This window comes from Lepidochelys kempii, chromosome 3, assembly GCF_965140265.1.
Source record: "Lepidochelys kempii isolate rLepKem1 chromosome 3, rLepKem1.hap2, whole genome shotgun sequence".
NCBI lineage: Eukaryota > Metazoa > Chordata > Testudines > Cheloniidae > Lepidochelys > Lepidochelys kempii.
In genome coordinates, this window is record NC_133258.1 from 80,324,799 (window position 1) to 80,341,224 (window position 16,426).

General features: G+C 41.0%; 1 protein-coding gene across 8 annotated transcripts in view; it reads right to left on the minus strand.

Moving 5' to 3' along the window:
- Positions 1 to 16,426, minus strand: part of POPDC1 (popeye domain cAMP effector 1) — a 60,535-nt gene that overhangs the window by 35,915 nt on the left and 8,194 nt on the right. For 6 of the 8 annotated variants that reach the window (XM_073336894.1, XM_073336895.1, XM_073336892.1 and 3 more), the window contains exons 2-4: positions 15,512 to 15,572; positions 13,374 to 13,607; positions 8 to 132 (exon numbers count right to left, since the gene is read on the minus strand). In XM_073336894.1, coding sequence (XP_073192995.1) covers positions 8 to 132; positions 13,374 to 13,596 — 348 coding nt within the window. In that variant the 5' untranslated portion in view covers positions 13,597 to 13,607; positions 15,512 to 15,572. Of the gene's footprint in view, positions 1 to 7; positions 133 to 13,373; positions 13,608 to 15,511; positions 15,573 to 16,426 lie in introns of those variants that run through there. The other 2 variants (XM_073336893.1, XM_073336898.1) reach the window with 2 other exon arrangements.

Here is a 16,426-nt window from a genome sequence, read left to right on the forward strand (position 1 = left end):
TACATACCGGTCTTCTCTTGTACAGTAGATATATAAAATGCAGGAAGTTGACAACCAAGAACACCGAATTCCAGATCATTATATCCAAAGCACAGCGGTACAGAATGGCCCAGATGATGAAAAGTACACATCCTGTCAAAAATAAAGCAGGAAGTTAAAAGATACAAAAATATTTTTACCAGATTTTTTTATATATATATATATATATATATATATATATATACACACACACACACACACACACACACACACACACACACACTTCATTCTTTTGATATAGATAATACAGCACCCTATTTTAGAGTACAGTGATTATGTTCAGAAGTGAAGCATTTCACAAGTTTCAGTCTTAGGTACTATGGATCAAGGTAAGCAATGTTTTATTAAGTGTAATAGTTAATTTTATTTAGTTACAAGAAGTAACTAAAAACATACAACTGCTTCATACAGCTGTCATTACGCTATTTGAGACAAATGATAACAGGGTGGATAAAAATCAATGATTTTTAAAAAATTGGATTTTTTATTTAAAATCAGATTTTTTGATAAAATGTTTTTTGAGGAAAAAAACCTAAGATAGTTTTAATTAAGGTACATTATAGCTCAAAACATATCTCATTATGGAGTAGGAATTATAAATTCTATAGTATGAAACAATATATTCATGTAATGTTTAAGAAAAGTTTTGTAAATGAGTTCCAGTAGTTCATGGATTAGGGACCCAATCTTCTGGGGTTCCAGGGGCTTCAAGATTTAGGTTCATCTTTCTATCTACCCAATGGGACACAGTGCTCAGTCTAGAAGATACTATCAGAGATGCTTAGTTTTGCAGTTCTCAAACTGTGGATTTTGGTCTCCAGAGATAATATGCTTGTTAACAGCAAAAATGTTTTAAAATAAATAAATATACATAGAGAGGTGAGAAATAACAGACCTCAACCCTATTGTCCCTCTGCAAATTTGTATACACAGAGTCAATCCCTTACCTCTCTCTAAAAGTGCAAAGTTACAAAAAGTTCAATGAATAGAAGATTGCTAGTGGCAGAACAGATTTGGACAAGGAGAAGTAGTCTGGAGATAAATGTGAGAAGGGAGGGACAGGCAGTAGAAACAAAAGTGAAACTGTTTGAGCAACATATTCCATAAGTCTTGAGGTCTTTCTGCGGGTAGCCCTCATTGATTTGAGGTCTACCATACTATTCTCTCACTAGAAGGGAAAACCTATAATGGCAGTAGGCCATAATATTTTAATGAAGCTCCTCTACCTGTGGGTAAGACAGGCATGCGTGCAAAACGCAAACAGTGTAACAAAGAAATACAAGGCCTGGTTGCCTGAATGAAACAACATCATGAGAAGTGTTCCTTCTCAAGAGGAAGCTGCGTTGAAGAGGATGAAAGGAACATGTCTGAACATGCAGGATCTTCAGGTTGGTAAACTTTTTTATTTCATACTTTAAGGACTGCCTGTCTTCCTTCTGAACTATTCTTGAATTCTCATGTTTGAGCAAAAAATGTAGTTGTTACTCAATGGTACTATCATTTTAGATGCAGTTGTGATAAAAAAAATAAATAGCTGAAATAGGCAGCTCTTCCTTTTACAATTTCACCTTTAAAGTAGTACTGAGTGTCAGTGAATGCAATGAGTAATGCTAAATGAGCAGTATGGTAATAATAATTAAATAACTGCATTGGCTTATTTTGTTTAGGAGAATCCATCCTCAACATACAGGATTCTGAAGACTATCCACCTTCAAGATCACTATTATTTTCTATAGTTTCAGAGCTATCTGCCAAGGATAGCATTTCAGTCACACCATGTATGTCACATAGCCACAGTATACCACCTGTAGCAAAAAGAAAAAAAAAAATCTCCATCATCCAAAAACCACCATAGGTAAGATTACAAAAAAGAGGCAATTGATGAAAAAATTGCCCGGTTTGTTTATGCAACAAACTCTCCTTTCCGTATGATTGAGAACCCACGCTTCATTAACATGGTTCAGTCATTAAGACCAGGATACAGTCCACCCAACAGAGCAGATGTCTCAGGCAAATTGCTGGATAAAGTGTATGAAAGAGAAATTGAGCGGTGTGCAAAAGGCCTAGAGGGTAAAATTGTTAACCTGAGTCTTGATGGGTGGACCAATGTCCGCAATGATCCTGTTGTATGTGCTTGTGTGACAATAAAAGAAGGGAACATCTTCCTTACAGAAACAACTGATACATCAGGAAATGCACACACAGCGGAGTACCTACAAGAAGTAGCATTAAAAGCTATCACAAACTGCAGGAAAAATTTCAAATGTCTAGTACGCAGTTTGGTCACAGACAATGCTGCAAATGTATCCAAGATGAGAAGAAATGGATTTAGAAGGGAGTCCCAAACTAACAACATATGGTTGCGGTGCTCATTTGATGCACCTCCTAATCAAAGATTTCAGTGTTTCAGAAATAAAGACTAATGTTGTTGAAATTGCAAAATACTTCCATAACAACTACTTTGCAGCAGCTGCTCTGAAAAAAGTGTGAGGAACCAACCTAACTCTCCCACAAGCCATGCGACGGAACTCAGCAGTGGACTGTTTTGAGCACTATATCAAGAACTGGCCTAATCGGATGACAGTTTGTGAACAAAATTGTGAAAAAATTCTTAACGTTGGGCTTAAGAGAAATGTTGAACATATGCTGAGTATCCTGAAGACTATTTCTGTAGCCTTGAACAAAATGCAGGGAAATAGTTGTTTTATTGCTGATGCTGTTGAAATTTGGAAGGAACCGAGTGAGATCTTAAAAAGAGAAATATGCAATGACAGAGTTAAATGACAAACATTAAAAAAAAATGAATGGGACAAGCACTATCTGCAGCTCATTTTCTTGCAAATATTGTCAATTCTCAGTAGCAGGGTCAAACCTTAACTGCTGAAGAAGAGGAGTTGGCTATGACATGGACATCCAGCAATCATCCCTTCATAATGACAACTATAATAAACTTCAGAGCTAAGGGTGAACCATTCAAGAAATAGATGTTTGCTGATGACGTTTTAAAGAAAGTCACTAGTGAAGTCACTTAGGTGGAAGTCACCTAAGCACTTGGATTCAGAGACTGTTGAAGTGATAATCTCACTTTTAACAGCAGTAGCTTCTTCTGCCGGAGTAGAAAGAATATTTTCTTCCTTTGGACCAATCCATTCCAAATTGAGAAATCATTTGGAGCTGAAAAAGCAGGAAAGCTTGTTTTTCTTTTCCAGATTATGAACAAACAGGAAAATGAAGGTGAAGATGCCTGAGTTAGCAGCAGAAGCCAATATTTTACGTTTCTCATGTTGACCTGGCTGACATAGTCGATTTAATTTGTTGGGGTTTTTTTTTTTTTTAATATTTCATTTAACTATTTTAGTAAAAAAAAAAATTAACAAAATCAAACCTGATTTTAAAAAACTTGAATGTTTAACTAAATTCAAAAATTCATGTGCTTGTTTTGTTAAAATATTATGTTTGCTGTTGAAGAAAAAAAAAATCCAGAATACATAGTGTTGTTGATTTAGTTAAATAAAACAAACAATTTAAATGTCTGTCTGATGATCTTCTCCTAATACAGCATGGCAAGAAAATCCTCCAAATATTAATGATTAACCTGTTGAATTGGAGATATTTATGAAGTCATTGGCAGGTGAACTATCTGCTTCAATTACCTTTGGTAAATGAAATAACCAAACAATCATTCATTTTCTGATATAGCTGTAAAACTAATCTGAAAGGTTTTCAAAATAAATCACTTAAAAAATGTATAGTGTGTACCTTCTAAAAATGAAACCTACATCTATCTCTGAGTTGTGAAGAATACGTATTAAGGTTATAACAACCAATAAGAATGCACTTCTATGTAGAAATCCATGATTAAATGGAGGCTTCCTGACTAGTGATTAAAATCAAATGCACCCTGATGATAAGCATTGATGATAAACATTCATTTCTAGGGCTGATGCCTGTAGATAAACAAAACATGAGTAAGCAAGCACTATTTGCCTGGAGCTCCCTAAATGCCATCCACCAAGATTTTCAGTTTTAAAAGAAAAACACCACCATAACATGTTATGAATCTGGCTTCCTGCTGTGAGTTATGCCATTGTTCAAGATATCATTTGTTAGGAAAACAGAATGACTGATGAATATCTTCTACATAATTTTCAAATACTAATTCCTCTGCTCTGATTAGTGAGAGCTAACAAACAAGATAAAGTTCTTAATTATGCATCTTTCTCTTACAATGTTACTCTTTCAAGTTGCCATCTCAGCTTGAAAAATTTATACTCCATACATTTTTGCCAGTTCAAAATTCAAACTAGAGCCCAAATCAGTGAACCCTCCACGTGCAGAACTCCTGTTGATTTTAATGAGAGTTCAACAGATAAAAGGTCTTGCAAAAACGGAGGTTCCTGGCCATTAGAGAAACTGATTTTGGTAAACTAGCCTTTTGTAAGTGTGAAAAGAGATATGGAACAATTACTGTAAAATTCATACAAGCAACATAAAGGTCTGGTAATTAAATAGATTCTCTCAAACACTGAACATGTTCTATATTGTAAAAATAACAAAATGATATTTCTCAAAAATACACCTTACAGGGTCATAACTTTTCTCAACATTTCCTCAATGGGTCATGAAGACTTTGTTCGTAAAGTCTTAACATAGTTCAGGAACCCTGTAAGTGATTTACCTCTCTGCCATTGTACTGTGTGTAGAACCAGTTTGGCCCCACTCAAATCATGTTTAAAGTCTTCCTAACAATGCAGCTGAAAACAAGGTTTTGGCATCACCTACTGTCGCGAGGTGCTTACAGTACTTCAATGGTAAAAACCTAGCCCTATTCAAGTCAATGGCAAAACCCCTTTTGACTTCAATGGGTCCTGGATTTCACCCTAGCTTTAAAGCTAACACTATTTCTAAGCTAGCAGTGAATGAAATGAAATGCTAGAACAAAGAGAAGCATCCATACGTTATCTGAAAGCATTAAGAATTCTTCCTGCTCTCTAATTTCTCAGAGCACACAAGATTGCCAAGTGTGTTGTATTCCACTGTTCTGAATCCAACTACATCTTTCTTATTATCCAACTATTTATCTTTATTAAAAGTCAGGGTATTTAAGGTGGTTAATAATGAATCAGGCCAAGACTCCAACAGTGAATTGCTTTTTTTGACTACTATCAGAAAAAGGAAATTCTAGTTAGCTCTTTGCATTACAATAGTATTAGACTTGGAATATTATTATTAATTATTTGTATTTCCATAATGCCCGAGTGCCCTATCATGGAACAGAACCCCATTGCACTAGGTGCTATATGAACAGAATTGAAAAAAAAAATTCCCTGTCCCAAAGAGCTTACAATCTAAGTATCACACAAGAGACAAACAGGGGAGTGCAAGGAAAGAAGACGACGATATTAGCTAGCATGATAGGCAGCAGTCTTCGTGTGCCAGAAGCTAACGGTTGTCAAGTTTTTTGCAGGCTTCATGGAAAAGGAGAGTTTTAAGGCGGAATTAGAAGGATAAGGAGTTAGTTTTGCAGATGTTTAGAGGAAGCGCCTCCCAAGCAGGTGGGGCAGCAGGGAGAAAGCACAAAGATACTTGTTTGAAAATTCTGTAAATGGGCAATGGAGGCTGGCATCACAGATAGATGGGAGCGAACATTTCAGTAGAAAATGAAAGAAGATAGGCAGGCTTTGGTTAGCTGTGAAGGGTCTTGAAAGCGACAAGTGGATTATGTTTGATGCAACTGAGAAGGGAAAGTATGGTCAAAGCAACGGGCTAGGAAAATTATCTTTGCAGCATCATTTGAATGAATATGAGTGGGGCAAGACAGCACTTGTCAAGGGCAGTGACAATTGAAGAAATGTTGCAGTAATCAAGAAGCAAAATAACAGCCTGGATGAGCATTTTAGATGTGTGGATGGATAGGAAAGACCATATCTTAGAAATGTTACGCAAAATGAATCCGCAAGATTTAGACATAGCCTGGACGTGAAGACCTAGAGAGAGATTGGAGAGGATGCCACAGTATGGGCCAGAGTGACAGGCAGGATGGTGGTGTGATCTACAGTAGCCCAAAAAGGAGGTATTGCGGGGAGGGGGCAAAAAGGGGAAGTTAAGATGAAGAGATCTGTTTTAACAATGTTCAGCTTGAGCTGACATCTAGTCATCCTCAAGAAAATGTGTTTAAAATATGTTCACACTTCACTCCCATGGTGTGTGATGTCATCTCAGACCTCATATTTTACGAAGAGTTGGGGATAGTCACTACATGAAGCTTTCCAAGGAAAACTTAAATATTGCAGGGGTAGGAGGTATTTCTTATTATATCAGTGGTCTGAGAGTGCAAGAGACTTATACATTTTACAATATAAATCTATCTTGCTATAACTGAAAGGAGTTGCTATAACAGCAGGAGTTTGCCTGGGAGTTCGCCTGGAGTGAGCCCAGTGAGGCTTACATCTTGCCAACTTCTCTGAGGAAGCTCATAGTGGGAAGGTGATATGGAAGGGGGGGGGGCGGGTTCAGCTGTTGTGACCTGCACTGGATGTGCCATGTTTGTCTTTCTTCCAGAGGACAGAAGCGACATTGTCTGTACAAAGTGCAAGCTGGTCTCCATATTGGAAGAGAAGATTGAAGGTCTGGAACAACAGATAACGACCCTGTGTTGCATACGAGAAACTGAGGATTTTCTGGACAAAAGTCAGGATATGCTTCTACGGACACAAAGCTCTAAAGATTTAGAGCAGGTTGCACAGCGGAGCCAAGAGGCCAGTGAAGAAGCTTGGCAACATGTGACCTCCAGAGGAAGAAGGGGGAATGTCTGGGTTCCAGCAACGTGGACACAGGTAACTAACCGCTTTCATGTTCTCTCCACAGGTACCATTGCAGCGAGTGGACCAGATGATATATCTGGGGGGAGAAAGCAGAAGGAGACTCTGCTGGTTGGAAGGCATGAGATGCACTGTCCTGAGACTGTGGGTTCCAAGACCACCACTCCCAAGAGAAGGAGGCGGGTGGTGGTGGTCAGGGACTCTCTCCTCCAGGGGTCTGAGTCATCTATCTGCCGCCCTGACCGGTAAAACCGAGAAGTCTGCTGCTGCCGGGGGTTAAGATTCGTGATGTGACAGAGAGACTGCCGAGACTCATCAAGCCCTCGGATCGCTACCCCTTCCTGCTTCTCCACGTGGGCACCAATGATACTGCCAAGAATGACCTTGAGCGGATCACTGCGGACTACGTGGCTCTGGGAAGAAGGATAAAGGAGTTGGAGGCGCAAGTGGTGTTCTCGACCATCCTCCCCGTGGAAGGAAAAGGCCTGGGTAGGGACCATTGAATCGTGGAAGTCAACGAATGGCTGCGCAGGTGGTGTCGGAGAGAAGGCTTTGGATTCTTTGACCATGGGATGGTGTTCCATGAAGGAGGAGTGCTGGGCAGAGACGGGCTCCACCTTACAAAGAGAGGGAAGAGCATCTTTGCAAGCAGGCTGGCTAACCTAGTGAGGAGGGCTTTAAACTAGGTTCACCGGGGGAAGGAGACCAAAGCCCTGAGGTAAGTGGGAAAGCGGGATACCGGGAGGAAGCACAGGCAGGAATGTCTGTGAGGGGCGGGCTCCTGCCTCATACTGAGAATGAGGGGCAATGAACAGGTTATCTCAAGTGCTTATATACAAATGCACAAAGCTTTGGAAACAAGCAGGGAGAACTGGAGGTCCTGGTGATGTCAAGGAATTATGATCGGATTGGAATAACAGAGACTTGGTGGGATAACTCACATGACTGGAGTACTGTCATGGATGGTTATAAACTGTTCAGGAAGGACTGGCAGGGCAGAAAAGGTGGGGGAGTAGCACCGTATGTAAGGGAGCAGTATGACTGCTCAGAGCTCCGGTACGAAACTGCAGAAAAACCTGAGCCTCTCTGGATTAAGTTTAGAAGTGTGAGCAACAAGAGTGATGTAGTGGTGGGAGTCTGCTATAGACCACCGGACCAGGGGGATGAGGCTTTCTTCCGGCAGCTCACAGAAGCTACTAGATCTGGTTCTCATGGGTGACTTTAATTTTCCTGATATCTGCTGGGAGAGCAATACAGCAGTGCATAGACAATCCAGGAAGTTTTTGGAAAGCATAGGGGACAATTTCCTGGCGCAGGTGCTAGAGGAGCCAACTAGGGGGGAGCTTTTCTTGACCTGCTGCTCACAAACTGGGAAGAATTAGTGGGGGAAGCAAAAGTGGATGGGAATCTAGGAGACAGTGACCATGAGTTGGTTGAGTTCAGGATCCTGACGCAGGGAAGAAAGGTAAGCAGCAGGATACGGACCCTGGACTTCAGGAAAGCAGACTTCGACTCCCTCAGGGAACGGATGGGTAGGATCCCCTGGGGGACTAACATGAAGGGGAAAGGAGTCCAGGAGAGCTGGCTGTATTTCAAGGAATCCCTGCTGAGGTTACAGGGACAAACCATCCCGATGTGTTGAAAGAATGGTAAATATGGCAGGCGACCACCTTGGCTTAACAGTGAAATCCTAGCGGATTTTAAACATAAAAAAGAAGCTTACAAGAAGTGAAAGGTTGGACATATGACCAGGAAGAGTATAAAAATATTGCTCGGGCATGTAGGAATGAAATCAGGAGGGCCAAATCACACCTGGAGCTGCAGCTAGCAAAAGATGTCAAGAGTAACAAGAAGGGTTTCTTCAGGTATGTTGGCAACAAGAAGAAAGCCAAGGAAAGTGTGGGCCCCTTAATGAATGAGGGAGGCAACCTAGTGACAGAGGATGTGGAAAAAGCTAATGTACTCAATGCTTTTTTTGCCTCTGTCTTCACTAACAAGGTCAGCTCCCAGACTGCTGCGCTGGGCATCACAACACGGGGAATAGAGGGCCAGCCCTCTGTGGAGAAAGAGGCGGTTAGGGACTATTTAGAAAAGCTGGACATGCACAAGTCCATGGTGCCGGATGAGTTGCATCCGAGAGTGCTAAAGGAATTGGCGGCTGTGATTGCAGAGCCATTGGCCATTATCTTTGAAAACTCGTGGCGAACGGGGGAAGTCCCGGATGACTGGAAAAAGGCTAATGTAGTGCCAATCTTTAAAAAAGGGAAGGAGGATCCTGGGAACTACAGGCCAGTCAGCTTCACCTCAGTCCCCGGAAAAATCATGGAGCAGGTCCTCAAAGAATCAATCCTGAAGCACTTACATGAGAGGAAAGTGATCAGGAACAGTCAGCATGGATTCACCAAGGGAAAGTCATGCCTGACTAATCTAATCGCCTTCTATGATGAGATTACTGGTTCTGTGGATGAAGGGAAAGCAGTGGATGTATTGTTTCTTGACTTTAGCAAAGCTTTTGATACGGTCTCCCACAGTATTCTTGTCAGCAAGTTAAAGAAGTATGGGCTGGATGAATGCACTATAAGGTGGGTAGAAAGTTGGCTAGATTGTCGGGCTCAACGGGTAGTGATCAATGGCTCCATGTCTAATTGGCAGCCGGTGTCAAGTGGAGTGCCCCAGGGGTTGGTCCTGGGGCCGGTTTTGTTCAATATCTTCATAAATGATCTGGAGGATGGTGTGGATTGCACTCTCAGCAAATTTGCGCATGATACTAAACTGGGAGGAGTGGTAGATACGCTGGAGGGGAGGGATAGGATACAGAGGGACCTAGACAAATTGGAGGATTGGGCCAAAAGAAATCTGATGAGGTTCAATAAGGATAAGTGCAGGGTCCTGCACTTAGGACGGAAGAACCCAATGCACAGCTACAGACTAGGGACCGAACGGCTAGGCAGCAGTTTTATGGAAAAGGACCTAGGGGTGACAGTGGACGAGAAGCTGGATATGAGTCAGCAGTGTGCCCTTGTTGCCAGGAAGGCCAATGGCATTTTGGGATGTATACGTAGGGGCATAGCGAGCAGATCGAGGGACGTGATCGTCCCCCTCTATTCGACATTGGTGAGGCCTCATCTGGAGTACTGTGTCCAGTTTTGGGCCCCACACTACAAGAAGGATGTGGATAAATTGGAGAGAGTCCAGCACAGGGCAACAAAAATTATTAGGGGTCTAAACACATGACTTATGAGGAGAGGCTGAGGGAACTGGGATTGTTTAGTCTGCGGAAGAGAAGAATGAAGTTGGATTTGATAGCTGCTTTCAACTACCTGAGAGGTGGTTCCAGAGAAGATGGTTCTAGACTATTCTCAGTGGTAGAAGAGGACAGGACAAGGAGTAATGGTCTCAAGTTGCAGTGGGGGAGGTTTAGGTTGGATATTAGGAAAAACTTTTTCACTAGGAGGGTGGTGAAACACTGGAATGCGTTACCTAGGGAGGTGGTAGAATCTCCTTCCTTAGAAGTTTTTAAGGTCAGGCTTGACAAAGCCCTGGCTGGGATGATTTAAATGGGGATTGGTCCTGCTTTGAGCAGGGGGTTGGACTAGATGACCTCCTGAGGTCCCTTCCAACCCTGATATTCTATGATTCTATAATTCTATGAAATTGAGCTCTATGTTTTTCATTTACTCATAACGAAAAATTTTGGGGCCAATTTTTTTTCCCATACTTTGTCCAAGTATAGATTTTTTTCTGACAAGTTAAGCGAGAGTGGAGAAAAACAGATGAAGAAATGAAAAACAAAACAAAATACAATAAAGCCCAGACCACATAAACAAACCCTACCCTTCCACAGTCAGGTGTTTCAGCAACTGCACAGATGCTCAAAATTCTCTATGCAGTTGTTGTGGAGTTTTAAGAGACTGGGTCTGTATTACCTTATCCAAATAAGTTCTGCAATGTCAGAATGTTGACCAGGCCCCAAATCATGCTAAAACAATTAAAATATGTTGAAATACCACAAACGGAAGACAAGTGAGCCCAGGACAATACTTTCTATTAGGGCTGTTGATTAATCGCAGTTAACTCAAAAAAAAAAAAATCAGTTTTAATTATGCTGTTAAACAATAGAATACCAATTGAAATTTATTAAATATTTTGGATGTTTTTCTACATTTTCATATATATTGTATTCTGTGTGGTAATTGAAATTAAAGTGTATATTATTTTTTATTACAAATATTTGCACTGTAAAACTGATATAGTATTTTTCAATTCACCTCATACAAGTACTGTAGCGCAATCTTTGTTGTGAAAGTGCAACTTACAATAGATTTTTGTTACATAACTGCAGTCAAAAACAAAACAATGTAAAACTTTAGAGCCTACAAGTCCACTTAGTCCTACTTCTTGTTCATCCAATCATGAAGACAAACAAGTTTGTTCATATTTACAGGAGATAATGCTGCCCTCTTCTCATTTGCAACTGTGATGGGTTGGATCACAGAAACCCCCTTGGGGCTGCCAACTGATGTGCCAAGACTCCTTTGGTCTCTGCTTTCCCTGCCAGTTTGGGACTCCAGCATCCTGTCTTGTGGAGCCAGACACGTCAGTCTGCTCCAACACAGACTCAGGGTCTGAACCACGTGCCCCAAAGCTGCAGACTAACTGAAAGCAACTTAAGAAGTGTTCCTGTCCTTGACACTCAGATGCTCAACTCCCAATGGGGTCCAAACCCCAAATAAATCCGTTTTTCCCTCTATAAAGCTTATACAGGGTAAACTCAAGTTGTTCGCCCTCTATAACACTGATAGAGACACATGCACAGCTGTTTGCTGCCGCCGCCCCCCCCCCCCCCCCCCCTTATATATCTTTTGCATAAGGTGGGACTCCTTTGTCCCTCTGGGTTCTCACCCCTCCTTCTCAATGGAAGAGCACCAAGTTAAAGATGGATTCCAGTTCAGGTGACATGATCACATGTCATTGTAAGACTTAGCCCACAGGTATACAGGAAGACTTACAAGTAAAACAGAGCCATCTACAGTCAATTGTCTTGGTTAATGGGAGCCATTAAGATTCCAAACCAACATTAATGGCCCACACTTTGTATAACTACAATAGGACCTCAGAGTTATATTTCATATTTCTAGTTTCAGACCAAGAGCGATACATTTATACAAATAGGATGACCACACACCATAGATTATATGCTTTGTAATGATACCTTACAAGAAATCTTTTGCATGAAGCATATTCCAGTTACATTATACTCACACTCATTATATGATTTTATAAAAATATGCTAGAGTGCAGCGTCACAACAATGTCACCAGAAAGTGAGGACAGGCATTTGCATGGCACTTTTGTAGCTGGCATTGCAAAGTATTTACGTGCCAGATATGCTAAACAATTGTATGGCCCTTCATGCTTCGGCCACCATTCCAGAGGACATGCTTATGACACTACTTAAAAAGATAAATTGTTAATTAGATTTGTGACTGAACTCCTTGGGGGGAGAACTGTATGTCTCCTGCTCTGTGTTACCCACATTCTGCCATATATTGAAATATATTTCATGTTACAGCAGTCTTGGACAATGACCCAGCACATGTTCATTTTAAGAACACTTTCACTGAAGATTTCACAAAACACGAAGAAGGTATGAATGTGAGATTTCTAACCAACCCAAGATTTAAGAATCTGAAGTGCCTTTCAAAATCTGAGAGGGATGAGGTGTGGCAGATGCTTTCAGAAATCTTAAAAGAGCAACACTCCGATGCGGAAATTACAGAACCCAAACCATCTAAAAAGAAAATCAACCTTCTGCTGGTGAGATCTGACTCATATGATGAAAATGAACATGCGTCGGTCTGCACTGCTTTGGATTGTTAATCAGCAGAACCAGTCATCGGCATGGACACATCCCTTGGAATGGTGGTTGAATCATGAAGGGACATATGAATCTTTAGTGCATCTGGCACGTAAATATCTTGCAATGCTGGCTACAACAGTACCATGCAATCACCTGTTCTCACTTTCAGGTGACATTGTAAACAAGAAGTGGGCAGCATTATCTCCTGCAAATGTAAACAAACTTGTTTGTCTTAGCAATTGGCTGAATAAGAAGTGGGATTGAGTGGACTTGCACGCTCTAGAATTTTAGATTGCGTTCAAAAATAAAAGTTTTTTTGTACATAATTCTACATTTGTAAGTTCAACTTTCATGATAAAGAGATTGCACTACAGTACTTGTATTAGGTGAATTGAAAAATACTATTTCTTTTCTGGACAGTGCTAATACCTGTACTCAAAAATATAGAGTACTGTACATTTTTTATTCTGTGCTGTAACTGAAATCAATATATTTGAAAATGTAGAAAACATCCAAAAATATTTAAATAAATTATATTATTGTTTAATCGCTCAATTAATTTTTTAATCACTTGACAGCCCTACTTTCTATAGGTCAGTAAATGGAATTTCAGCCACATTAAAGTTGTAAAAAGTAAATTTTGTTTGGCCTACCTGTAGCAAGCAAGCCTCGCAGGAAAATCATATGGAAATTCAGAGTGGTTGGAATAACCAATCCAATTGCAAAACAAATATTTGCCACATGAAAAACCAGATGATGAACCTCACTCCAGTTTTCACACGCAGTCTCATTGACAGGTACAAGGGTGGCATTTTTAAAATCTGGTATAAAACCTAATGGGGTCATGGTGAATGAATTGATTTCTGTAGTATTCATCTTGAAGAATCCTGTAAAAATACAAAAGAGGCATTAAGAGTAATGAGCACGAATACAACGGAAAAACAATGACGTGTGTCATGGGACTTAGGGGTATATTCTCTCCTTCAAGTGCAGACATATTTCTCCTTAATATGAACAAAAATTCTACACATACTTCAAAAGTTAAACTAAGTCCCTACATACGGTTGCCAACTTTCTAATGGCACAAAACCAAACACCCTTGCCCCACCCCTTCTCATAGGCCCTGCCCCTTCCACAAGGCCCCACCCCCACTCACTCCATCCCCCCTCCCTCTGTTGCTCGCTTTCCCCCCACCCTCACACACTCACTCATGTTCACCAGGCTTGGGCAGGAGATTGGGGTGCAGGAGGGCTGTGAGGGCTCCAGTTGGGGTTATGGGCTCTGGGGTGGGGCCAGAAATGAGGGGTTCAGGGTGCAGGAGGAGGCTCTGGGCTGGGGGTTGGGTTGTGGGAGGAGGTGAGGGGTGCATGCTCTGGGCGGCGCTTATCTTGGGCGGCTCCCAGAAGCAACTGGCATGTCCGGTTCGTAGGTTCAGGGGTGGCCAGGCGGCTCTACGCCCTGTCTCCGCACACAGGTGCTGCCGAGGAGGGGGCAGCACGAAGAGTGTGCATCTGCCTAGGAGCCCAGGGACATGTTGCCACTTCCGGGGAGCATGCAGAGCCAGGTAGGGAGCCTGCCAGCCCCGCCAACTGCACTTTTAATGGCCCGGTCAGTGGTACTGACTGGATCCGCCAGAGTCCCTTTTCCACCGGGCCTTAGAGCCGAAAATCGGACATCTGGCAACCTTATCCCTACACATGAAAAACATTTTACAGTCACATTTAGGTGAAAACTAAGGGCTTGAAGAAGGGATAAAGGTCAATATTCTGACAACCTGCACACATGATGTATTATCAGATACATGCCCAGTGACTTTCGTAAGTTGTGAGAGTACAGGGGTCCACCCATGCTAAGCAGCTTGCAGGACTGGCACCATAATGGTAACTTCTGCTGCTTGTTAAATGGTCCTTTGGACCATCCAGGCATACTGCTTCCAGTCCCTCATAGTCAGAAGACACATGTGAATACCAAGAGCAGTATATAGCTGTGGTACCTGTAGAATAGCAAAGCTAAATACAAATTCAGAGGAACCTGTTATCATAATTTGTTGTTAAAGAAAGCTTGCCAAAAAAGCCAAAGAAAATTTATGTCTTTTAATTCTTCTTTGTAACGTATAAAGCTGTCCTGAAAGTATTTTCTCTTTCTTTCAAAGCAGGGAGGAGAACTGATATTTGTAAGGTTAAAAAAAAAAAAAAAAAAAAAAAAACCACCAAGTCTGATCTTCTCCAGTTTTGCTGTAGGACTCCCTGGAGATCAAAAATGTATGCCCAAAGCTCTCTCATTCCATACATGAGTGTTAGGGTGAGAATTAATAAAAACTATTTCCCTTCTCAGTTGATCAGGTTTCACTTGCTCGGTGTCTCTGATAACAAATGCTCTAGCTCTCCAGTCATCCATTGACTCTTTCAGGAAAATTGGGCAGAAGAGAACTGACTTTCTAACGTAAAACAGATTCAGTTTCCAAGAACAGAACAGACCCACTGTAGTCCTGTAATCTTACCTCCTGTATAACACAAGCCGTGGAACTTCTCAGCACAAATTATTAGAACATATATTTTAGAAAAACAACCAATCTTGATTTAAAAATTGTCAGTGATGGAGAATCCACCAGGAACCTTGGTAAATTGTTCCCTTAGCTAAAAATCTTCACTGTTTTCTTTAATCTTGTAGGCCTTTTTCATACAACAAAAAGAACCAATAAAGTTTTTTTCCCTTAGCCAATATCATTCCAAAACACAGTTAAATAACTCTGATTAAATAGGTAACTAAAAAGGAAGTTGGGAGATATTACCTTTTTTTAAGCCTATTGCAGACAGCCTTTGCTCATCAAGATTGACAGCAACTTGATATACCTAATACACAAAGGTTAATTTTTCAATTGAAGAAACAATGATTCATTTCATATTAAAAGAAAGTAAAGTAAATCTTGTTTTCAGCTAAGTATTTAGGACACCTACTGGTTGCAATATAAAAGGTTATATGGAATTCTGTTTGATTTCCATTAATGAACTACGTTTGCATCAGCGAGAAAACACTCTTTTCCTGTAACACATTATGGAGTATGCATTGTAACAAATCCTGTACAGACATTCCCTTGATCTTTCATGCACCTTTCTGTGACATTATACTCCATATTCTTTATGAAAATATGCTTGTGATAGGAATATGACATAACTAAGTTGTACTTTAAGCAAGATGAGCCTTGTAAGGTATCGTTGGAAAGGTTATGGTTTACTGAATAGGATTATCCTATTTGTATGCATGTATCATTTCTGTATCTGAAATTAGGAATATTGTCTATGTATCTATATTTCAACACGTTATTTTGGGCAACACCCCCTGCTAACAACTTCAGATACAACAGTGAAAAAGCCTGAGTGCTGAGGCCCATCAGCAAGAGCCAATGGACTATAAAAGAGCTTTGTCTTCCTGTGAACATGTGGGTCAGTCTGTGAAGGATGGCTACAGGCACCCTACAGAGGCATGTGACCATGTCACTGGATACTGTAACCCATCTTGAATTTCTGTATTTTTCCATGAGAAGCTGGAGGGGTGGGGTGGGGTGGGGGTCAAACTAGGAAACAAATGACTCCTGCCTTATGCAAATCCTATTTAAGGGTGGAGAGTGAGGTAATCCCGGTAGTCAGTTCTCCCCTGCTATCCCACCCAAGAGGACTGCTGGAAGCAACAAAGACTGAACTGGGGG